The sequence below is a fragment of the Macaca nemestrina genome, chromosome 3 (genome assembly GCF_043159975.1).
Source record: "Macaca nemestrina isolate mMacNem1 chromosome 3, mMacNem.hap1, whole genome shotgun sequence".
Lineage (NCBI taxonomy): Eukaryota > Metazoa > Chordata > Mammalia > Primates > Cercopithecidae > Macaca > Macaca nemestrina.
Window position 1 is genome coordinate 181,597,307 of NC_092127.1, and position 25,076 is coordinate 181,622,382.

Consider the following 25,076-nt stretch of genomic DNA (forward strand, 5'->3'; position numbering starts at 1 on the left):
TTTAAAATATTAAGATATTAAGGACAGGGTTCAGACTTTTGTGTGCTAACCTCTGAAGGCTGATGCATGCTCTACGTCCGACAGTCACCTGCTCACTAATCTCTGTGTTTAATTTTTTGGTTTCCCCTCTCTGGACCTCTCCTGCCCATACGTGCAGCCCTTCCTTGTAAGTCTGACACAGCACAGTGTGCTGCGTGCGTTGAGTGCGGCCCATGGCGCATGGTGCCATTGCCTGAGCACGAGCCAGCATTTTCCTAGAGCCGGGTCAGTGCCGCTCTGTCAGCCTGGGTAGCAGGTGTTTAGTTTCATGTCCTTAGCTCTCATCCCAACCTGAACAGATTATTTAGTGCCAACTCTGTGCCAGGCTCTGCCAGGCACTGGGCTGTGAGATGCATAAGCCATGAGTTCTTCTTGTCCTTTAGTCAGCCCTGTGTACACAAACTTGTTGTCACACTCTGGCATCATGACCAGGTTGGTGCCAGGGAAACAAGTTGAGGAGAGGCTAGTGGGAGGCTGCCTGGAAAAGGGGACATCGAGAGAGGTTTGAAGAGGGTATATGATAAGAGAGGGCACCAGTCACGTAGAGAGTCACCAGAGCAGCAAAGTCACGGAGCCATGTCCTGTGTGAGGGCAAGCCAGGCTGAGAAGCAGGCACAGGCCCTAGGAGCTGCTCCTAGAAGACGGGAAGGCTGCCTTCCCCATCTCTCAAAATCTCAAAAGTAACCAAGAGACCCACTGAGTCATTTTTGGCCAAGGATCCTCAGGTGTTTTCACACACGAGCAATGAGCCCCAAGGAGTAACAGTCCTTTCTTAACGAGTCACATCCAAACACCTGACACTCTGTTGCTTGCTTCTGTGTCTTTGATTTCTAGATGTCATAGCTATGTGAAAAACAAACTTTAAAAAAGTTTCCAGGGCCGGGTGTGGTGGCTCACTGCTATAATCCCAGCACTTTGGGAGGCTGAGGCAGGAGGATAACTTGAGGCCAGGAGCTCAAGACCAGCCTGGGCAACATGGTGAGATTCCATCTCCCCATCTCTACAAAAAGTAAAATCATAAAAAATTAGCTGAGCACGGTGGTACACACCTGTAGTCCCAGCTATTTGGGAGGCTGAGGTGGGAGGATCCTTGAGCCCAGGAGGTTGAGGCTGCATCGAGCCATGATCATGCCATTGCACTCCAGCCTGGGCAATACAGAGAGATCCTGTCTCAAAAAGAAAACAAAAGTTTCCTGCCATTTTTATGTGATTACATTTTGAACCAAGCTACCATCTCTATTCTCTACCTAAAGTTCACTGGGAGCCTCAGGATAATATTTTGAGAACTGCTAATCTTGTCTCTCCTGCTGCAAAGAGATTTACCTCTCTTGCAGGATCAGTGGACTTTTAACTGATTAGTGTGTTCTTAGTATGTCCATGTGAAGAATCACTTGGAGACAGCCACCTTCAGAACTCATGTGAGCACTGGTTCAGGTGAAATCCTGCACCCCAGGTGAGTTCGATTTTAGGACCTGTGGTGATTGACACTCTCCAGAAAACTGGTTTTCTTTGAACTTAACTCCTGTCTGAGATATTAAGACTGATAGCAAAGGAAACTGGCCACTGAGACTACTATTGGTTTTTGAATAGAAAAGACACAGACGTACTTCCTAAGAAGTCTCAATTTGTATCAGTCAGGTAAAATTTTAACAAAAATATCACCCAGAGTCACTTGTGTTTTTTGTTTGTTTGCTTGGTTTTTAAATGGGGCCTTGAGAATTACTCCATTCCTGAAGGCTTTTCTTTTCTTTCTTTCTTTCTTTTCTTTTTTTTTTTTTTTTTTTGAGAGCGACTCTTGCTCTGTCGCCCAGGCTGGAGTGCAATGGCACAATCTTGGCTCACTGCAACCTCTGCCTCCCAGGTTCAAGTGATTCTTCTGCCTCAGCCTCCCGAGTTACAGGCGTGTGCCACCACAACTGGGTAATTTTTGTATTGTTAGTAGAGATGGGGTTTTGCCATGTTGGTCAGGTTGGTCTCGAACTTCTGACCTCAGGTGATCCTCCCACCTTAGACTCCCAAAGTGCTGGGACTACAGGTGTGAGCCACTGTGCCCAGCCCTGAATACTATTTCTTAGATGGAGAAATTATTGTTATTATTTAATTAGTTTCCCAAAAGCATGTAATGAGGACTTTAGAGTCAGATAAACCCAAGTTTCAATCCCGTTACCAGAGCTTTCTTTTAAAAGACCCATGGGCAATTAATTGAATCTCTGTGAGCCTCTGGGTCGCTGTTAGTAAAATGGGGAATGGGAATATCTACCTCAGTGAAATAAATGAGTTACTATTTATAAAAGTGCCTGGCATATAGTCTGCACACCATACATTTTAATCACTTGATCTACTTTAAGTAAAGTAAGTAGAAGAGAGAAACTGGCTTGACTTCAACACCATCTCATTAAAGTCAGTCCTCACAGCTTGCTGTTTTCTTGTTAAGTAATTGCTTTTCGATGGTCTTGGCTATATTCATGCTTGTTGTAGAATCTTATCATATTTTAAACACATACATAATGTGGGAAAAACTAAAGGTGGTTTAGGCTTTTCTGTTTGGTTCCAAAACAAAGTTTCTATTTCCTCCATGTTTGCAAATGCATAACAAAGGTATCTTCGTTTTCAGGTATCAAAAGGGTCTTGAATTCCATTGGTTCGGATATCGACAATGTAACTCAGCATCTTCCTATTCAGGATATACTCTCAGAATTCTCTGTTTATGTTAATAACACTGAAAGTTACATCCACAGAAATTTACCTACATTGGAAGAGTATGATTCATACTGGTGAGTGTCTCCTTGGAGCTGGTGAACTACGAGAGTGAACTTTGTAGAGAACAAGATAAAAAATCTGACATTAGCACCAGGATCATCTTATGACAGCAAATTGTACAAGGAGGCCATGACCTGATATATGTTAACCCCAGTTTATGTTCGTTAAAAAAGTTGAAGTGCTCGCTTAGTCCAGGCAGCACATGTACTAAAATTGAAACAATGCAGAGAAGGTTCACATGACTCCTGTGTACAGATGATACGCAAATTTGTAAAGCGGTCCACATTTTTTTTTTTAAGTTGAAGACTGGACCTTCGTGAGCCAAGTATTTGATAATTTTCAACTTTGATGTCATTAGTGGTTTCTGGAATACTAGTTATAATTATCAAACTAGGCATGTAATGAGATTTTAAAGCTTAAAAGTAATTAAGAAGGACATCTGGGAAATATCCTTTTCTATTTTATAAACCAATATAAACATTGGTTTATAAAATAAATATGCAGAGGTTGGTTCTTACTGAAAGAGCATCCTTTTCTTAGCTGTGCTTTGAAACCAGTGAATTGCTCCCAGAGCTTAGGTGAGCGGCTGTGGTGCCCACTGGTTGTCCCATTAGAAAATGTGAGTGGTGGGGTTTGGCCTGGGGTGAGGGTGGTGGACATCCCAGCCAGAGCCCTGGGGAGGGAAGGACTTGGAGGCTCAAGAAATTTAGAGGATCATCTATTATGTAAGATGCACTTCTGTCTCTGAAGAGCTCAGCCACCCTTCATATCTCCCAAGCCCATGGAGAGTCTGGAGACTCATTCTCATGTAGATTATTTCTTATACAAGACCACAAGATACGTAATTAAAATTATAGCAATTGGCCGGGCGCGGTGGCTCACGCCTGTAATCCCAGCACTTTGGGAGGCCGAGACGGGCGGATCACGAGGTCAGGAGATCGAGACCATCCTGGCTAACACGGTGAAACCCTGTATCTACTAAAATACAAAAAAATTCAGTCGGGCATGGTGGTGGGCGCCTGTAGTCCCAGCTACTCAGGAGGCTGAGGCAGGAGAAGGGCATGAACCCAGGAGGCAGCGGAGCTTGCAGTGAGCCGAGATCGCACCACTGCACTCCAGCCTGGGCGACAGAGCGAGACTCCATCTCAAAAATAAATAAATGAAAAATTTTTAAAAATGTTAAAAAGTATAGCAATCGATACCATTTAAGAGACAGTTTCAGTGTGCCCACCAAGCACTTTCTGCATGACATTTCTTTTAATCCTCTCAAAAATTCCCTGGGCTGTGTTCCATTTATAACCCTGTTTTATAGACAAGGAGATGGGCTCAGGGAAGTGAAGTGACTTCCTTAAGGCCGGCTAGCATACAGCGGAGGTGGGTTTTGAAGCTCCATCTGGCTCTGCTTTTTGTCACTGCCACACAAACAACAAGCTCCAGGAAGCACCTGCCGTGATTCCCTTGTGGGACTGGGCCACCCCAGCAAGTCTCAGAAAAAACAGAAGGCAGACCCTTTCTCAATGAACTCATAATTTCATTAAAGATCAGAGCTTCACAAATGAGAAAGAATAGCACTATTACCTGTCTACCTGACTGCCATCCATCTCCCTTCCTTTTTCCCCTGCCCTGACACCATGAGCTTATCTTAAAAAGAAAATCAACTGAGCAGATGCTCCTTTAACTCTAAAAGTTTTCTGAGGCCAGCCTCCGTGACTTATTTAATTTTGTGCCCTCACTGTCTGGAACAAACCTCCCCAGAATGGTTGCCTGTGGCTATTACTATAATTACTGAGATTGCTCTTAATTGAATGAAAAGCTTCAGTGGCGGCTTTTGTCAAGAGACACCCAGCAGAAGTAAATTCTTTGTTTTTTAGTGTCTTAAATGTTGGGAAGCATTACTACCCTTGAATGCCTCTTGCTGCCCGGAAAGGTTGTTCTACCTTCCGGGAATGCCAGTAAGGCCTAATTGAGGATCCATTATCCTAAAATGTCTCGCAGGACCATTATGAAATTGAGATTTGTATTCTGCAGGCATTTGATTTAGGATGCTCATAAAATTCTAAATACCCCATGCATCTGCCACGTAATCTGTTTCAGTAAAGAATACAGCGGCCCCAAATATTTCTGCAACCACAAAATGTTTTAGAAAAAGGCCGGGGAAAAGAATCCAGTATTTCTTTATCTGTAGTCTAATCACGATCTAGCCATATGCCTTCATTATTATAATAGGCACTTAGAACATCAGAAACCTTAAAAGAACATAAAAATCTTAAGGGTGTTTTCATCAATAGCCTTGGAGAAGCTCAGTGCGCTGTGCTTATGAACCCTGTGTGACACCCGTGGGAATCAAGGCAAAGCAAGGAAGCAGTGATCCCATGACTGCCAAGAACAATGCAAACCTAGGATCAAAATAAAACTTTCTCCGTTGGTTGAATTGGAAGACAAAGGGTGGGAAGGGATCTTTTCGTTCAACATTATTGCCCTCTGAGGAATTGATAGAAGACTCTGATTTTAGAAGCCAAGAATAACTCATCGGCTCTAGCCTTAGTCCAGCAACTTTTGTGTTAGGGTGGCATCGCCCGTGTCATGTTTACTAACACTGTGCTTGCCTCTCCAGGTGGCTGGGTGGCCTGGTCATCTGCTCTCTGCTGACCCTCATCGTGATTTTTTACTACCTGGGCTTACTGTGTGGCGTGTGCGGCTATGACAGGCATGCCACCCCAACCACCCGAGGCTGTGTCTCCAACACGGGAGGTGTCTTCCTCATGGTGTGAGTGCCTGCTCCTCTCTGTCACGTGGGGGTGGGAATGCAAGGGAGAGACTGGGTGCTGACTCTGGTGTTACACAAACCCAGTGCCCTCTGGGCCACGTACGCGGGGTTCCAGCTCCCGGGTCGTGAGGAGGAGAGATCTTGCTATGATTAGACCTTCCTTGATTTGGGTACTCTTGTCAAGCATAAACATTAAAAAAACAAAACAAAACAAAACAAAACAAAACAAAAAAAAAACGACAATAACAACAAAGACACTAAATTACTTGCATTTTGATAGACCAACTTAAGAACACTATTTATATATGGCAGGCTCTCTTTTAAAAGCAGCCAGGCTTGCCTTCTTGATTTGTATTGTTCCTTCTTTTTATTCATTCATTCGTTCATTCATTTACTCACCAGAGGCTGAGCCAATCTCTTGTGGGACAGCAGTATTGGTTAGCAGTATTGCTAGCTTGAAACTCTAGAAACTTGATTTAGAACTAAGGCTGCCAAGCCAGAACCCTTAGGATTTAGACAAGTAGCCTAGATTAAGCATGAGAACAGGTGTGAGGCAGCAGGGAGAGGTACTCCTGTGGCAGAAGACTGGAGTGACTGTCCCTGCTTTGAAGACATTCACCTCCAAGTTTGTGTGTTTGAAAAACCTTTGACTCTATGGGTACGGCAGAGCATAGCAGGCATGAACCAGGTGCAACTGGAGCCAGAGCCAGAAATGTAAGCTAGGATGTGGTGTGATGGCTTTGAATGCTCTGCAGAGAGGGAGCTGTGTGGATTCTGTAATCTCTTTTTGAGTCAATATTCTCTTTAGGATAAGATCATGAAGAATCAGCAGTAGGGAGTGAGATGGGGCTCGAGATCAGTGGTTAAGTTTTGAAACAATTCCTTTGGGGAGTGAAGAACAAAAACCTGAGTTGTGTTCTCTCATTTATCCACTTAAGTCACTAACACGGGCCTGTGAGTGAGTGGGCTGGAGAGCAGGTGCTGTGCATTAATTTGATTAATTTGTTTTTTAAAACTTTGAGTTTTCAAACCAAGTTGTCACACACATACACACACACACACACAACAAACAAACACAAAACTTTGGGTCACTGGAACAATAAATCAGGCTTCTTATAAGCTATGATTCTAAATCCTTTCCCTAAAATAATTCGGCTCCAGTATGGTATAGGCCTTTGCTAACAAGAGTCTTAACCTTAGAGCTAATGACCTGGGGTCTACCAGGGCTGGACAAAGAACTCCACACACACAGAAGCCTAGAGGCTCACAGGCCAAAGTTAAGAAATTGTTTTTGTCCAGGCGCGATGGCTCACACCTGTAATCCCAACACTTTGAAAGGCCAAGACAGGTGGATCACTTGAGGCCAGGAGTTCAAGACCAGCCTGGACAAACATGGTGAAACCCCACGTCTACTAAAAATACAAAAATGAGCCAGGCATGGTGGCACATGCCTTAATCCCAGCTACTTGGGAGGCTGACACATGAGAATTGCCTGAACCCAAGAGGCAAAGGTTACAGTGAGCTGAGATCACGCCAACTGCACTCTAGCCTGGGCAACACAGTGAGACTCTGCCTTAAAAAAAAAAAAAGAAGAAGAAAAAGAAAGAAAGAGAGAGAAAGAAAGAAAGAAAGAAAGAAAGAAAGAAAGAAAGAAAGAAAGAAAGAAAGAAAGAAGAGAAAAGAAAAGAAAGATACTTAGCTGCAAGTACCTCTGGACAGAGAAGAAAAAAAGAGAAATCACATCCAGAAGGAAAAATGAATTTGTCTTCCCTTTTTGTTCAAATGCACACAGACACACAAAAATACATTAAACAGAAAATTATTAGGTTGGTGCAAAAGTAATTGCTTTAATGTTTAATTGATTTTAAGTTTAATGTTACAAATGTAACAACCCTGATACTTGGTTGTCTGTCAGTGTTGTGGTGGTGTGTGTGTGTATATACATATATTTCCATACTTTTTAACTACTTGAAAGGTAGGGTAAATTGCTCTGAAAAATGGTGCACCCTCAATGAAATTTTATTCACTTTTTAAAGGCATACAACCAAAAACATGTGATATCCAGCTTCAAAAAAAGAAAAAATAAAACAGAGAAATCATCAACAAATTGATGGAGGCTAAAAGCTACCTTAGTTTAGATACACTAATTCTATAGACATGGAGATGTATGGCGTGGAGGCCATAGGATTCATCTCAGCAGCAGGAAGAAGGCTGGGAACTGTCAGATGTTGTTTGATTCATTTCAAGGAGTCTGCAGACTTAGGGTGGCTATGATTTCTTTATTGTTGAATGCCACCAGTCAGCACGGCGCGCTTTGCTGTGCTTGGCAGAATTCTCTACTTCTTGAGGTATCTGGTAAACAACTGGATAATTTTGAAAGGGGGAGATGATACAAGCGTCATCAGTCTAATCAGACTAATTAGAAGAACGCAGTTTCTTTTTTCAGAACTATTTACTTGCTTGTAGAAACCAGAAAGAGTACGTGTAGTTTTGTTGCAACCAAAACACCACCTGCTCTTTAAAAATGGTGACACCATCCAATCAAGAGCATGGTCTCTTTCAAAACCAAGCAGGAATTCTTATCTCCCAGAAGGATATCAGTGAAAGATGTGGAAGGAGGAAAGTCAGAGAGCCCTGGCTCTGCTCTGATCTTTCATCTTCAGAGGGTCCCAGAAGCGTTTTATTTTAATTTTAGTTTTATAGAGACAGTCTCACTTTGTTGTCCAGACTGGTCTTGAATTCCCGGTCTCAAGAGAGCCCCTGGTCTTAGCCTCTAATGTGTTGGGATTACAGGTGTGAGCCACTACCCTTGGCCCCAGGAGCATTTTAGCAGCTGAATAGAATGCAGTGGTGAATGTATTATCTGTTGCAGGGGGATGTAGGAGAGGCTTCTCCAGAGATAAGGAGATCTAACAGTGGCACAAGCATCTCTTGTTTTGAAGCCCATCATAAAACTTCCCATTTTAGGTATTGACAACAATGCCAAGAGTAGCCACAGGTATCACAAACTGGGCACATTCCTGTGGCTGGTGGCAGTTTCTGAGGTTACAGAAAGAAGTTTGTCAGGCTGTATAGCAAGGGCTGTAAAAAGACCATGATGCTCTTTGCCCAGTAATTTCCATTTTGGGGACTCTAGGTGAAGGAAGTAGGCCAAACTATGAAGAAAGCCAGGGAAGAGTTTTTGCAGTATCAGTTAGGATAGTGAAGCAGCCTACCTGTCAGGCTGTAGAGGAGTGGCCAAGTGAGTTACGACACATCCATGCATGGAAGATCACATGGCCCCTGAAGTGATAACTGGGTGACTGTCCTGATTTGTTGACAAAAGTTTCTAAGATAAACTTTTTTGAAAGGGGGTCAGAAAATGATGCTTGTATTATCCTAACTATGCACATCAGGGGTTAGTCAGCAAGCTTTTCCCAAGAAGGGCCAAGTAACAAATATTTTAGGTTCTGCTGGCCACATACAGTCTTTGTTGCATATTCTTCTTGTTTTTCACCTTCTTTTGCTCTTTCATCTTACTCTGATTCTCCTCGTCCTCTTCCTCCTTTTCAATATTTTCAGTACATATTCACTAACCTTAGAAAAACAGACCTTAGGCAGTGGTTCCCCTACCCCTGATCTAGGAATGTGCATATTTAGAAAATAAAGGCTGGAGATGTTGACTGTATGCGATTTAGAGTAAGAGTCATGGTGCTCTTTTTAGACAGCTGTCTTAGTTTTTATGAGTTTTTTTTAACTCCAACACACAGACACACATGCTCAGATGGGGATCCTGGCGTGGCCCTCATTCACTTCTTCTTTGTGTTCTCCCAGACTCAGAAGCCTTGTAGGTCAGAGAAAGTCAGGCTGACCTAGGCCTTTCCAATGAATATTACTTGCTGTTTATTTTAGTGAAGAAACGCAAATACTGTAATTATGGCTTTGGTGTCTGCAGCCAAAGGGCAGAATCGTGCCCTTAGGAGGGGGTGCTGTGGTGATTGCAAGCATCAGCCCACACCCTCCTGAGGCTCCTTCCTGGTGTGCACCAATGATGGTATCTGATTTGGCAAGTGCCCCTAGATTGACTTAAGAGTTTGTTCTCTCTCTCTCTGTCTATACCTAGACAGCTAAGCACTGCTAGAGAAAAGTTACGCACCGGGTACATTGGGTATCCCTACAAACTTAGCATCTCCTGTCTCAAATGGACCTGCCATAGTCTGATAAATCTTTTATTTCGTTTTCTTCCTTCCCTTTCTCTTTTTCTTCTTTTTCGACACCCCCCCACACTATCCTGCAACAGTCTTTTCACTCTGATACATCCATCTTCCTCTACTTCACCCATCTCTTAGCAGATGGCTTTACCTCCTTCTTCTCAGAGAAAATAGAAGCCATCATGCAACTTCCCATCGTCAAACTTCCAAACACACATGCTCCCAAACACACATGCTCCCAAACACACATGCTCCCAAACACACATGCTCCCAAACACACATGCTTCCAAACACACATGCTTCCAAACACACAGGCTTCCAAACACACATGCTCCCAAACACACATGCTCCCAAACACACATGCTTCCAAACACACATGCTCCCAAACACACATGCTCCCAAACACATCCCTCCCTTCTCTGCAGTGCCAGAAGCAGAGGGATTCCTCCCTGCTCAGGCTGATTCCGCCAGCTATATTCTCAATCCCATTTCTTTCCCTGATCCTGATAAAAATGGATCATCCCCTTTCTTTTCCATGTCTTTATTCTCTTCCTGTCTCCTTGACTTTCACTCAACACTTAACCAGGCTCTGTTCTTTCCCTTCTTCAGAAATAAAAGCAGAAACTCTTTGCCCACACTGCCTCTTCCCTGTAGCTCTCCTTCCCCCACGCCGGGTCTCAGAGGAGTGATCTGAGCTTGCTGCCTGTGCCCTCCTCTCCTGCTGACTCCCCAGTCCACTCCAATTTGATTTCCTACCCCATCACTGCACTTGTTTTAAGTTGGCAGTGACCTCTCTGTACAATGCAGACAGCACATTGGTTGGTGACAGCTGACCACTCCCTCCTCCTGCAAACACTCCTTTTGTCCCCTAGGTGGCATCACACCCACATGGTTGCCTTCCTACTTCTTTGCCTCATCATCTTGTTCCGGTTTGCTGGCCCTCCTTCCACCACCCGTCTTTGTAAATGTTGAAGTCTTCCAGACCTAGCCCTAGGCTGTTTCTCTCTCCAAGCCAGCCCTGGGGATAAATGACCATGGCTAAGCTGCTGGTTCCCTAACGTACAACAGAAACCCAGATATCTTAGCTCCAAACATACTGACTCCTACACACTCTTTGCACTCAATGTCTCTGTGGCAACAAGACCAACATCCAGCCCATCTTCTCTTTCCTTGCAGAGCATCGGTGCTCCCTGGCACTGCCCCTGGAGGAGCCCTTCCTTGCCTCTACGTCTCGTGTCCAGTGCTTTCCGAGTCCTGCTATCTCCTATATTAGGCCTCCTGTGTCTCCTATATTACGTCACCATCATCCACCAACTCTCCACCAATCCTGTCCCCTTAGGCCACCCTCATGGGCCATGATAACAGCCTCTGCAATGATGTCCCATCCATGTTGGCACCTGTCCAGTCCATCCTTTACACTGCCAAGAGTGCTCTTGTTCAGAGAGAAGTCGAGCTGTGCTCCCCCTGTGCTTTCAGCCCCTTATTGGCCACCCCTTGTGGGTCCCAGGCCCCTATACAGTACATCCCCGCCTGCCCTGGAGCTGCCCCTCCCCAGGTCCCCAAGCCCTGTGTCACTCCTAGGTGGATGATCTGTTTCACCTGAATAACACTGAAGACCCCAGGTCTATTTTATAGAGTATAGGTAGATTTAGTAAGTATCAATAGGTACTATTGAATCATTCTTTCTTGAATTACTAACCTTATATTTTTTTTCCAGTGGAGTTGGATTAAGTTTCCTCTTTTGCTGGATATTGATGATCATTGTGGTTCTTACCTTCGTCTTTGGTGCAAATGTGGAAAAATTGATCTGTGAACCTTACACGAGCAAGGAATTATTCCGGGTAAATATGATTTTCTACCCATTATGAAAGGACTTGAACAGAAACTTGGATTTCTTCATATGTTGTGTGTTACTTTAAGAGCAGTGCAAACATATAAGCAGTTTGGTTTAAATTCAGTAAATTTCTTGAAATTATTAAATTCAATAAATTTTTAAATATTCAATAAATGCAATAGATTCTTTTTATTTGTAAGAGAAAGAAAATATGGGAGTGTCCTTATTTTCTGATCATAAGTGAAATCAGGGACGGGAGTTAAGTCCTGCCCCTCAATGTGGACTGCAGTATTTGGGGAGAATAGAATTTTCCTCAGCAGTAGTTTCCAAATGTGGCTGGGAACATCAGAAGATCAGTTCTCAGGTTCCTCCCACACACCCTGGGAGATTCCCAGGTGACAGAGGTGTCCACACAGATGAGCCCTAAATTTGAAAGGAAAGAGACTGATAAGTGGATGTCTCGTGACAGAGGGCTGACCTGGCAGATGTCTAGTGGTGCCACCAGGAACTGAATTCAAGCTTCGCTTTCTCCTTCTCAGTCCAACTCCCACAGATTCCGGGGGGCCAGTTGGCAGTTTTGCTTTCTTCATTAATGAGGAAATTGTGTTCTAAGTGTCTGGCTTCTAATTTTGGCTTTTCTGTGTTTTTTTTCTCCAGATTCTGATTTTTAAAATATATTTATATTTCACTCTTTCATTGTATATACATTTTTCCGCCTAAGATCTGTTATGAAATCAGGTGAATACTGTTGTGACGGTGTTTTAGTTATTTCATTGGTCAAGGGAGATTAAGTTGAGATCACCAGCGCATCAAATGATCTCCATTTGGCCTTTTGATAAAACAAAGACATCAAGCCAGGCATCATTATCTCCTGTAGAGTGTTGAATCATTCAAAGATACTTTTTCTTAAGTAGGGGATATTTCAAAACCATTTCTACTTGTCAAGCACATACACGGTCCTGCACTGATTTGCCCATCTTAAATATGTGTGGTGCTGGGGCAGAGAGTGTGTGAATTTTAATACATTTTGTCCAGAGACAGAAATAGCACAGCACTGGGTATACCACTTCATGGCTGTATATTAGCTCTTCTGATCAAATGGTCTACTCTGCTTCTATTTATATGGGTTTGTTTTATTAAGATAAAGATTAAAAAGTTCTCGGCCAGGCATGGTGGCTCACGCCTGTAATCCCAGCACTTTGGGATGCTGAGGTGGGTGGATCACCTGAGGTCAGGAATTCAAGACCAGCCTGGCCAACATGGTGAAACGCCGTTTCTGCTAAAAAAAAAACAACAAAAATTAGCCGGGCAGTGGTGGTGCGCGCCTGTAGTCCTAACTACTGAGAAGGCTGAAACAGGAGAATCATTTTAACGCAAAAGGCGGAGGTTGCAGTGAGCCAAGATAGTGCCACTGCACTCCAGCCTGGGCAACAGAGCGAGACTCTGTCTGAAAAAAAAGAAAAGTTCTCAAAAAAAGTAATTTTAATAATTTTGATTGATGCTACCCAGTGGTCAATTGATTTATTCCAATTATACTATTATTTTCTAGCTATAAGTCGGAAATCAACCAGAAAAATAATGTTATGAAAAATTTCAAAAATATATTCAACAGAATATTCACTTTATTATATTAGTATGTATGTGAGTGTAAAACTGATTTTTCAAAAATCCTTCCTAATATGTTCCAGGTTTTGGATACACCCTACTTACTAAATGAAGACTGGGAATACTATCTCTCTGGGAAGCTGTTTAATAAATCAGAGATGAAGCTCACTTTTCAACAGGTTTACAGGTATCAATATTTGCATTATACATTTTGCTATTTAAAGTGTTCTTTTTCCGGAATGAGAATTTTGCATTTGAAGTGTTTTTAAATCTTAATTATATGACTTTCCTGTTTCAGAGATAAGCTGTCCTGTAGTATTTTAAAGACACAGCAGAGATTAGATCAAAAACCTATTCCTTCTACTGAAAGCCTTTGAGACCTTGGAAAGGTGATGTTTCAAGGTCTTGCTCTCCAATAATCTCTGGAACTCGCTGGTTAACGTGACCCTATGATGCACTAACGGGACCTCATGAGAAATCTTGTTCAGGAACCACGTTGCTCTAAATAAAAGCCATCCAACAAGAATAGCGAACAGGTGATTCAGTGATTTGGATCACCAACAGGAGGAAGGCAATGCAGTTCAAGAACTGTCTGCCGTCAGGCCTTCTGAACTCTGACCCAGGCCCCCTCCTGGAGGCTCTGTGCCCTGGGCAATTCCACATCTTCTCTGTTTCATGGGGGTTGTGGTCATAGGAATCTGACCCTGAGGTGGTTTTAGGGTTAAGTAAGATACATGAGATTCGAATGGTGCCTGACACATCATTTGGACTTGATGAACAATACTGTTCTTAATACTGTTCATCTAGGCTGGCCACAGTGGCTCATGCCTGTAATCCTAGCATTTTGGGAGGCCGAGGCAGGTGGATCACTTGAGGTCAGGAGTTCGAGACCAGCCTGACCAATATGGTGAAACCCCATCTCTACTAAAAATGAAATATAAAAATGAGCCAGGCATGGTGGGATGCACCTGTAGACTCAGCTACTCAGGAGGCTGAGACAAGAAAATTGCTTGAACCCGGGAGGTGCAGGTTGCAGTGAGCCAAGATCGTGCCACTGCACTGCAGCCTCGGCGACAGAGTGATACTTTCTCTCAGGAAAAAAAAGAAAACAAGAAAACTATGTATATATAAAATAACTTCTGACCTCAGGTGATATATATCTGTGTAGTGTATGCTTTTCCCAGTGGTAAAATGGGCTCCTAGTCTGATGGCTGGAAGTCTTAGGTGTCTGATCTTAGACGCGAACCCATGGGCAGCTCTCTGCTATGAGCCATAGGGAAGGGAGTCACTTTAAGAGTATTTGAAATCAATTCATAGGATGCTTTTTAAACACCGATGACACTTATTTCTCCCACCGTGAGACCGAAGGGCCAGAGGATGTGTGTTAACATGGTGTGTTCATAGTAAATGAAACTAAAAATACACAGGGTGATAGTGACCCACACTGAGAGCAGAACACTTTGTAAGTCAGAGACACAGGTCCCCGTCTGCCCAGAAGCCTTTCCATGCCCTACACGTGAACCACCATTCTTAGTGTTCTTATTACTCTCTCAGAGTTCCTTTATGCAATTTTAAGCAAGTATTAACCCTATGCCTAGCATTATTATATAGCTTAGTAGTTTTAGCCATCATTTGATAGTCAAAAGACTTCTTCAGCATTTTGTGAATTTGTTATACTTTTAGGTATTGCTAGGTTCTTTTTGTACTTTTAAAAAACATTTTGAAATATGCACACATTTAATTAATCAATGGTCATTAGTTCTTCTAGCCAAACCACAGAAGTTATTTTAAAATAAATACAGCTACGTCATTACTAAGTATTTATTTATTTATGTATTTATTTATTTTTTGAGATGGAGTCTTGCTCTATCACCCAGGCTGGAGTGCAATGGCACCATCTCGGCTCATTGCAACCTCTGCCTCCCGGGTTCAAGTGATTATCCTGCCTCAGCCTCCTGAGTAGCTGGCATTACAGGTGTCTGTCACCATGCCCAGCTAATTTTTGTATTTTTAGTAGAGACGGGGTTTCACCATGTTAGTCAGGCTGGTCTCGAACTCTTGACCTCAGGTGATCCACCTGCCTCAGCCTCCCAAAGTGTTGGGATTACAGGCGTGAGCCCCACGCCCAGCCGTTACTGTTTATTTCTATTACCTAATAAATATTATGCTAAGTGGTCACAGTGGTAATTTAACAAAATTCTAAGAGCTAGCACCTGCATGGTGCTTTCTATATGCCAAGACTGATGGAAACACCTCAGATGTATAAACTTCTTTAACATCCACGCCACTCTGTGAGCTAGGTACCGTACTAACTGCTTTTATTATTATATGAGCACCTGGCGTAACAGGAGCTAGGTACCATACTAACGACTGCTTTTATTATTATATGAGCACCTGTGGTAATGGGATACCTGAGATAGTATACAAAATTGAATTAGACTCTGATCCTACTGTCAAGGAAAACCTAGTAGAGAGTTAGATCTGTAAAGAGGTGTTCTAGAATACGGTGATACCTACAGGTGATAGAAATGTACTGAGGCTACTCTAGAAGCCCCAAGATGGGTGTCTTATGCAGTGTGGGAATGGAGGGATTAGGAAGGACTTCCTGAGGGTAATGGCACCTAAGCTGATCTTAGTAGGTTAGTGGGGATTGGCTGGGCCAAGAAGAAGGAAAAAGGCACCTAGGCCGAGGGACACAGACAAAGGCAGGGAGGTAGGGGCAGTAGGCTGCTCTTTGGGAACTTTTAAAAATCCCACTACCACTTTGGGGCCGAATACAAAATTAAAGGACAGAGAAAAGTCCTCGTTTCCATTATTCAGCCCACAGCAGTGAAAACTGAGTTTCTGGAGCCCTGAGACAACACTTAGAATGAACTTATAAATGTTGCTTGCAGGCTTCGTCTTCTGAATCTTTCTTAAATCTTCTCCTTCTCCTTCTCCTTCTCCTTCTCCTTCTCCTTCTCCTTCTCCTTCTCCTTCTCCTTCTTCCTCTTCTTCTTCTTCCTCTTCCTCTCCTCCTCCTCCTCCTCCTCCTCCTCCTCCTCCTCCTCCTCCTCCTCCTCCTCCTCCTCCTCCTCCTCCTCCTCCTCCTCCTCCTCCTCCTCCTCCTTCTTCTTCTTCTTCTTCTTCTTCTTCTTCTTCTTCTTCTTCTTCTTCTTCTTCTTCTTCTTCTTCTTCTTCTTCTTCCTCTTCCTCTTCTCTTCTCTTCTCTTCTTTTCTGTCTCTCTCTCTCCTAACTGGTCTCCTTGTTCTCATTCCATCCTCCAAACCTCCCAGCATGATGTGATGTGGCCCAACCACATGTGTCACTTCCTGCCTAAGTTTCTCCATTGCCCATGGCAGAGGCAGCTGATAAGTGTCTGGTGCCCATCCTCCATACTCAGGGTAGACATTGATAGTCAACTGAGGTCTCCTGCTTAGCCCAGAGAGCCTCAGGCTCCTTCTGGACTGTGTGCTCTAGGCATACATTAGCAATCGGTTGACTTTTCTCTACATAATTAAACCCATTCACCATCCCTAGGCTGAGAGGACAAAGCCAAGTGTTTCAGCCTGGCATGCTAGCTCCTTGTGATTCTGGCTCCTGCAGAGCCCTCCAGCGTTACCTCTGGTTGTTCATAATCAAGCTCTGAGTTCCAACAACACCAACCTGCGTGTTCTCTAGAGGGACGGATCACACCTCCTAGGGATGTGGGAAAGTTGCTTCTTTTAGGCATCCCTCAGGCCTAGAAGGCCCTGGCTGCCGTGGCAAGGAAGAGATGCTGCATTCCTGGATGCCACTATTTTTGTGGCAGGAATACACATCCAATGAGGCCTACCCTTCTTAGCTCAGTCAAGTCTAAAAAAGTCAGATTTTCCTATTTTAGAGATAAGATTGAGGCATGGCGAGGTGAGGCCATTTCACCCAGGGGGCTGAGTTAGGTTACAGCAAACTGTGCTGACCATCGAGATGTCTGCGTCTCCTCCCTATCTCTGTCCTCACCATGAGGATAGATGTCTAAGCATATATTTAGTCAGTGCAGCTCGGCCCTGGAAATACAGAGTAGAAATGTTCTTGGCAGGAGCTTGATAGAATCATTTAATGAAGTTCCTAATCTACTCTGCAGTGTATCTCTTTCTAGCAAGTATTGTTTTTCTTTTTAATGAGAATTTATTTCTTCCCAATCTGTAAACTTGTGGTCCACAGCGGAACTAGAGCATTTAGGAGACAGATGGAAAGATTGATTTATCAATCCTATTGCATCTCTTCCAAGAACATGACGGTTAGTCAAACAAGGCAAGAAGTCAGAGGTGGTGGGTACTGAGGGATCTGTGTGGCCACTTGGGACACCCAGCCCCACTTCTGTGTTCACAGATTAAACAAAGAGAAACAGTGAGCCTTCCTCCTCCTCTTCAGCGGTGGACATAGGTAGCTGCAACAGCTTTTCTAGGTCCTAATTTCTCTGTTCATTCCCACAGTGACTGCAAAAAGAATAGAGGCACTTACGGCACTCTTCACCTGGAGAACAGCTTCGACATCAGTGACTATCTCAACATTAATGAGGTAATTAGAAGTCGTCATGGAATCGACATAACACATTCCTTCACCAAATCCGGTTGTCTTTCTTTCTTTTCTGGAAATTGAGATGACATTTGCATAAGATCAAATTAACTATTTCAAAGTGACGTTTGGTATATTTACATGGCTGTATAACCTTCACCTCTGTTTGGTTCCAAAACGCTTTCTCACTGCCCGACCAGTTGTCTTTCTTGTGGTTTGAATTTTTCTAATGTATTATGCAAGAGCCTCTAGAGCGGCCTCGCTATGGACGCTTCACAGGGAAAGATGTCGCTTTGCTGACTATAGACGTTTTTGTGGGAACAATCCCTGTTTGTTCCTCAGGAAGGCTCTCGCTCCAAGACCAGCCTCCCTTTCTGCCAGTCCCTGAAACTGGGCACTCAGTGTGGAGAAGCATGTTCCACACTGTCCTCCTTCCTTGTGAGTCACATGGTGGCCCCAGGACTCCAGTGTGAACTAAAGCAAAGGATGGAAGCCAACAGAACCTCCTCTTTTCTTTTGCCAGAGCCCACACTCCAGTCTTGAGTCTTGAGACTTGGAGGAAGGGCCATTCCAGAGCACACTGGCCTGAAGAAAGAGCAAGAGTTTCAGCTGCCCAGGCCTAGGGTGCCGTTAGCCTAGACCAGCCCCACTCCCTGTACCTGGAGGCCTCTTCTGACTTTCTGCTGGAAAGAATCTGGAGCGTGCTCTCTCTTTTGGGTTTCCTGAATGAGAGCAGAAACAAAGGGATCCCAGGAGAAGAGGCTATTCCCAAGCCCCCACAGCTTGCCCACCGCTGCTAGAGTTACCATGAGGCCATGATGGCTTGATGGTTTTCAAATGTGAAAAGCTATATTTGAAAGCTGTATATGAAAAGTTTATTATCTTCCCTAAATAGTCCATATATGTATGCATTAAACATACATAATTTTGTAACCAAACCCTAAATAGATGCCCATCATGCTGTGGGTCACTTCTCTGTGTGCTATGGCGGGTAGCAGTTGGAAAGGTTGCCTGGGACATGCAGGCACTCGATGCTGCTGGAAACTGCTGACTATCAGTACAACCCTGAATCAACGACCATGTTTCCATAATCTTTGCCCAAGTAACTAAACACTGTTCTCAAATGATATGTCCCATTTCTTCCTGCTCCCAGCTCTTGTATGTGCTGGTCCCTTCCCTGGAATGCCAGCTTACCCTGTCCCTGTTTGTCAAAGCTGGGGGTTTAGAAGCCATGGGACCCATAAAGAAAGAGATGGGAAAGGAACAGGACGGGAAGTACCAGGAAGAGATGCCAGTCAAGTGCTTGCACATTCTTTTGTCCTTTCTGGTTTGATTGCTCTTTATTTTTTAATTTATTTTTTAATTTTATGTTTAAAATTTTTTTAACATAGAGGCAAGGTCTCTTTATGTTGCCCAAGCTGGTTTTGAACTCTTGAACTCAAGCGATCCTCCCACCTCAGCCTCCCAAAGTGCTAGGATTACAGGCATGAGCCGCCACATCCAGCTTTTATTGCTCTTTTAAAGCATTTGATTTGTGACATTCTTGGAGAATAAGGGACTGATTTGTAACTTCCTTTTTTTGCAGCATACTGCAAGCATAAGCAGTGAATTGGAAAGTCTGAAGGTAAATCTCAATATCTTTCTGTTGGGTGCAGCAGGAAGAAAAAGCCTTCAGGATTTTGCTGCTTGTGGAATAGACAGAATGAATTATGACACCTACTTGGCTCAGGTATGACGCATGTGTTCATGCTTGATCCTTTAGGGGAAATTAGAACGTCAGATGTGTATTTCTGTTTTGCTTTTGATTTTTTATTAAGATGAGATTCACATAAGACTAACCATTTTAAAGTGAGCAATTCAGTGGCATTTAGTACATTCACAGTGTTGCACAACTACTGCTTCTGTGTAGTTCCAAAACATTTTCATCACCCTAAAGCAAAGCAGTTGACCCCATTTGCTCCTCCCCAAACCCTTGGCAACCACCCCTCTGTGGTCTCTTTTTTTTTTTTTTGAGATGGAGTCTCGCTCTCTCACCAGGCTGGAGTGCAGTGGCGCAGTCTCGGCTCATTGCAACCTTCACCTCCTGGGCTCAAGTGAGTCTCCTGCCTCAGCCTCCCGAGTAGCTGGGACTACAGGCACATGCCACCACACCCAGCTAATTTTTTTTGTATTTTTAATAGAGACGGGGTTTCACCATGTTGGCCAGGATGGTCTCGATCCCTTGACCTCATGATCTGCCCACGTCGGCCTCCCAAAGTGCTGGGATTACAGAAGTGAGCCTCCGCGCCCGGCCCATCTGTGGTCTCTTTAGATGGATTTACCTAGTCTGGGTATTAAAAAAAGAAAGATTATATAACACACAACCTTTTGTGTCTGACTTCTTTCACTGAGCACGTTTTTGCAGTTCATCCATATTATAACATTATCAGTACTTCATTCCTTTTCACAGTTGAATAATATGATTGAATAAAAATATGGCTTTATATGTATAAATAAGAATGCAAACGTTGCCACCTGTTTAAGAGTGTCTAACCTCACGTGATTACTTTATGGTCATGAATCCATGTTTAATCTCTTGCCTACTAGATGTTGTGTTAAGGCTTAAAGATCCCATATCCATAAGACAATTTTTGTTCACTTCTATTGTAGACTGGTAAATCCCCCGCAGGAGTGAATCTTTTATCATTTGCGTATGATCTGGAGGCAAAAGCAAATAGTTTGGTGAGTTCAAATCGCCCGGTTAAATACTGTAGTAGTTTTAGATGTCAAACGTCAGTGCCATTTTTAGGGAAGCTGCTGAAGAGGTTCCTCACGCTGTGAGTAATCCCTTGTTCATAAACACCTCTCTTGTGCGTGTCATTACGTTTCCGTCCACAGCCATTGCCATGTGGCTCAAACCTCTCTGAGCCTTGAATGTTGCCAGGATGGTGTCGGGTTGATGCAGGGCAGGTGAAACCTGCTTTATTGAGGTAACGGCAGTGTGACAGCTCAGAGACTGCTCTTCTGGAGCAGGGCGACCCCACAGGCAGTGTGCAGAAAGTAGCAGCCTAGGGACAGTTTTGTAGTCTTATTTATAACCACTTTCAATGGAATGCTAATTAAGCGGCGGATTGTTCAGAAATAGCTAGAAAATGAGTGGTAACTTCCCAGTGTTGCCATGGCAATGGTTAACTGTCGATGAGCTGGTGGGCATGCCTTATGGTGATGGACAGGGAGAGGTGCTTTGGGCTCCTCTTCCTGGTTTCCACCAGTCTTCAATCTGGTCCGAAGTCCCACCTGCCTTCTATCTCAAGATGACTGCAGTCTTCCACCCTCTGCTTTGAGTGTGGGCACCCTCATTACTTTAGCTCTGGATCTGTTTCCACCCCATTAGCCCCTCCACTTCTAAGCACACCTGCCCATGCACACTGCAGGCTGTTCTCCTGCAGTGTAGGGAATAGTACCTGGGGCTGTGGGAGGAAGATTTCATGTGTTGCTTTGAATTACCAATAGTAAGTGATGAGGGAAGAGAGGGGTACCACCCCAGCCCCATAAGCTTCCCCTTTCAACTCCTCTGCTGGTTGGCGACTACTTGGTCCCATCCAAGAAGCAGCACACCATGGTGATGAGGAACCTGGGCTTTTGAGGAAGACCTGGGTCTAAGTCTTGACTCAGGATAGGAGCTTAGGCAAGTTACTTCTCCCTTCTGCCTTAGTTTCCTCATCTGTAAAATGGGGTAATGGTATCTACCTTATAGAATTGTTATTCATTAATAAATTAAACACTCATTGAGTGTGGGTTAAATAGAAATTTCTCCATGGAGCCTTGGTTTTCTCACTTGTAAAATGAGAAGCTGAGAGTGGCTGTATCATGGTGAGGTGGAGAGAACACAGCCTCTGGCACTCAGGGAGGGCTCTTGGGTGTGGGTTATTGCTGAGAGTCCATGGTTCTGTGCTTTGAAGGAGGGTGTCTTGGCCCTGTCCCTCACACCAGGCCCCACGTCCACTCACAGCCATCATTGCACAAGGAGGGCTGCGTGCTTATGTCATGGCTGCCCTCCTGGCTGCGCAGGGCCCCTGAGGATAGCGAGAGTGCTTTGAGTCTGGAAAGATGGTATTGATCTTTGTTTTTTATTCTTTTTGTAGCCCCCAGGAAATTTGAGGAACTCCCTGAAAAGAGATGCACAAACTATTAAAACGATTCACCAGCAACGAGTCCTTCCTATAGAACAATCACTGGTAACAGTCAACAACATATTGTATTTCACTGTGACCTGAGCAAAATCTACTGCAGCGAGTTGGCTTTCATTTAGCCTCATGACACATGCTCATCTCTCGTAGGTCCCAGCTGACTGACCTCAGCCCCAGAAGCTGAGCTGGGCTTTAGACAAAATAATTGCACCTCCCTCTTCTGTTTATTCCCTTCGGTTTTTCATTTGAGTGCGAACAGTTAGATAAAATCTGTGGCTGTCTCCTCCACCTTGCTCTAGTTTCCATTGCTGTGAGCAGGCCCTCCTATGCCCCGCATTTAGCTATACTGCTGTGGACTCACTCTATTCTTTTTCTCCAAGCTTTGTCTAGAAATATGTGAAGGTGAGGTTAAGTGCTTCTCTCTGTAGATCTACTTAGCCCTATCTGCTGTCTTGATGGGCGTTGCTTCCTTTCTCCTCTCTTCCATCCTTTCCATTTGCTTCTCACCACCTTGTGACTTCTTAATGCAATAAAGGCAGTTTCTAGCAAAGAAAGAACGTGGACTTTGGAGTCAGACAGACCTGGTTTTAAATCCTGCTTCTGGCTCTCCAAATTATTGTAGCTTCTCAGTTTCCTCATCTAAAAATGTTGGGATCAATAACTGCCTTGCTTTTTTACCTGTTCGTGGAGATGAAGGACCTGACCTCAGAGGATCTCAGTAAAGAGGAGGAATTATTATATTATGCTTGTGTATGGGCCATATTTGTAGCCAGCAAGGAGAGAAGTGTGTGGAAACTGGGTTACTGAATCAGCTTGCTCAGGTTTGGCCAAGCAAGTAAATCCACTCCACTCCAACATCCGAACATCCGAACATCCCAACACCAAACTTTCCAGGACTAGTTTCTAGTACCCTTTTTTTCTCTCTTGATTTCCTAATTTATTAGACTATTCACAAAGTCCTTTCACTGAATTTTCTTAATTTGTGTCCAGTGCTCTTTACAATTTTCTGTGCACTTGTTTATGCCTAACACAAATTTGTTAACATTTTAAGCTGGCTTTGCATTTGTTTTTTTTTTAATGCTTTTTTTCCAAGTACACAGGACCCTTTGGCCTTTTCAGAGCTAGGGCAACCTGTCCACAAATAGGCAAAGTGCTTTGTACATGTGACCTATGATCTAACCAGGGGTTGGCAAGCTAGGTACCCTGCCAACTACAGCCTGCAGGCTAAATTCAGCCTACCACCAGTTTTTGTAAATAAAGTTTTGTTGGAATATGGCCACACCCACTCATTTGCAAACTCTCTCTGGCTGCTTTTGACTAGAAGGACAAAGTTGAGTAGTTGGGAGTATGGCAGATAAAACCTAAAGTGTTTACTCTGGCCTTTTACAGATAAAGTTTGTCAACCTCCAGTCTAAACCATTCAGGTTAACCACTCCTGTGGGGCAGGCTCTGTTTTAAATAATGCCTTCCGCTTTGATCAAACCTAATTCAAAGGGATTTCTTGGATGCCTCACATGTGATTTGCTGTTCTTCACAGCTTTAGGATATGTATCCAATTTTTTTCTTCAGGTTTTCTTACACCAGAGGCATAGAAGGTACACATTGTTAATTGTGCTGGTTAGTTTTTCTAGAATGAAACCATTACAGTGTAAAGACAGATTTGATGGCTGTCTTGTGGGAAGGGAGGACACAAGGTATGTGATCTTGCTGTTTCATGTCATAATTTTGGAAATATTATCTATGTTTTTCGCCAGAGCACTCTATACCAAAGTGTCAAGATACTTCAACGCACAGGCAATGGATTGTTGGTAAGGGTTTACTTTGTTTTCCATCATGGGGTTTTGTTATAAAACACCACACAAAGAATGCTAGAAATGTGATTTTTGTAGGTACTTTTAAGTTTAAAAAAAAAAAGCCTCGGTTATCTACCTATTTTAAATACCAAATTGGGTTTTCTTACTATTTCCTTTCTGCAAGTACTTCTATAAGTGCAGACATCATCTTAGCAGACTATTAGGTACGTAGGTGAAATCTATGTTTTGATGTCTAGGATGCAAACTTAAAAGGTACATTGGTCACTTTCACAGAGATAATGCTGCCTAACACACAAGCCCAAACCTCAGTGCCTTCTAAGTATAAGTGTTCATTTTCCCTGCTGGTTTGACAGCAGGCTTCTCTACACATCTTCCCATTGAGAGACCTGGCCTGAAGGAGCAGCTCCTGTCTGGGGCACCTCATGTCCTCATAGTGGAATTCAGGGGATAAGAGGAGGCACAGGTTGTCCTTTAAGCCACTGCTCAGAACGGGCACCCTGCCCCTTCACCAGCATTCCATTGGCCAAAGCAAGCCACATGGTCACATCGTCATCTGGCTGGGGAAGTACACTCCATGCTCTGGGAAGTTATCCAAGGAGCGTATCAATAATCCTGAACAGCTAATGCAATCTACCACAGGGGCCACGTGCAGGCTGCAAGCATTCCCTCAGCAGACACTGAGCTGCAAGGCTGTGTAGTATTCATCTTGTATCCACAGCACCAACCGGCAACTCAGAAGATAGTTTTTCATTGAACGGAATAGCCTGTCCATGAGAGGTTTTGAGCATCAGCCCCCATGATAAAACTAAATGTTCCCTCCTTCCACTTTTCTCAATGAGGCCAACATCGTGGCTCAGCTCCTCTGAAGATGTTTACATTTACTCTGCTCCGGGACCCTCCCTATGCCTCTGATCACAGTTGCCATTTCATAAGTGTGTGTCTCATGCCAGGGGAACCTGGAAACACACCAGTGCCTACGTGCAGGTGCTTTGCTACTTGTGTGCACAGGGCGAGGGTGTGCAGTGGTACAAGGCCTTTCATGAGGGATCCAGCCAAGGGGGTTAGTAGGGGGCAGAAACTGGCCGTTGACTCACCGGCCAGGCTCTGTGCCCTGAGGTCCCTGGGCAGAAAAGGCCCCTTTTCCAATTTGCACCAAGCTGCCATGTGGGTTGGCAGAGGACTCGTCTTCGCTTGGGTTGTGGTGCAAAGACTACGGGCTTTGCGGTGGGGAAAAAAAAAGTTTGGTGCAAATCCCAGCATTGTCGTATGCTTCCCCAGCATGGTGACCTTGAAGAGGCTGAGCTGCCTCATCTGCGAAGGAAGCCTAGCAAACAGTACCTTCCTTCCTCCTTGTGAGTTTC

At 43.9% G+C, this 25,076-nt stretch overlaps 1 protein-coding gene and 1 non-coding gene across 17 annotated transcripts in view; both read left to right on the forward strand.

Moving 5' to 3' along the window:
* The window catches only part of LOC105487901 (prominin 1), a 155,304-nt gene that overhangs the window by 112,500 nt on the left and 17,728 nt on the right, over nt 1–25,076 (forward strand). For all 16 annotated transcript variants that reach the window (XM_011751549.3, XM_011751547.2, XM_071093833.1 and 13 more), the window contains 9 exons: nt 2,654–2,813; nt 5,414–5,566; nt 11,474–11,597; nt 13,279–13,382; nt 17,651–17,735; nt 19,318–19,461; nt 20,382–20,453; nt 21,857–21,949; nt 23,656–23,709. In XM_011751549.3, the coding sequence (XP_011749851.2) occupies nt 2,654–2,813; nt 5,414–5,566; nt 11,474–11,597; nt 13,279–13,382; nt 17,651–17,735; nt 19,318–19,461; nt 20,382–20,453; nt 21,857–21,949; nt 23,656–23,709 (989 nt within the window). The remainder of the gene's footprint in view (nt 1–2,653; nt 2,814–5,413; nt 5,567–11,473; nt 11,598–13,278; nt 13,383–17,650; nt 17,736–19,317; nt 19,462–20,381; nt 20,454–21,856; nt 21,950–23,655; nt 23,710–25,076) is intronic.
* Nucleotides 2,978–3,089, forward strand: LOC112427744 (U6 spliceosomal RNA). Its single transcript, XR_003019475.2, has one exon. It is a non-coding gene; the product is annotated as a U6 spliceosomal RNA (small nuclear RNA).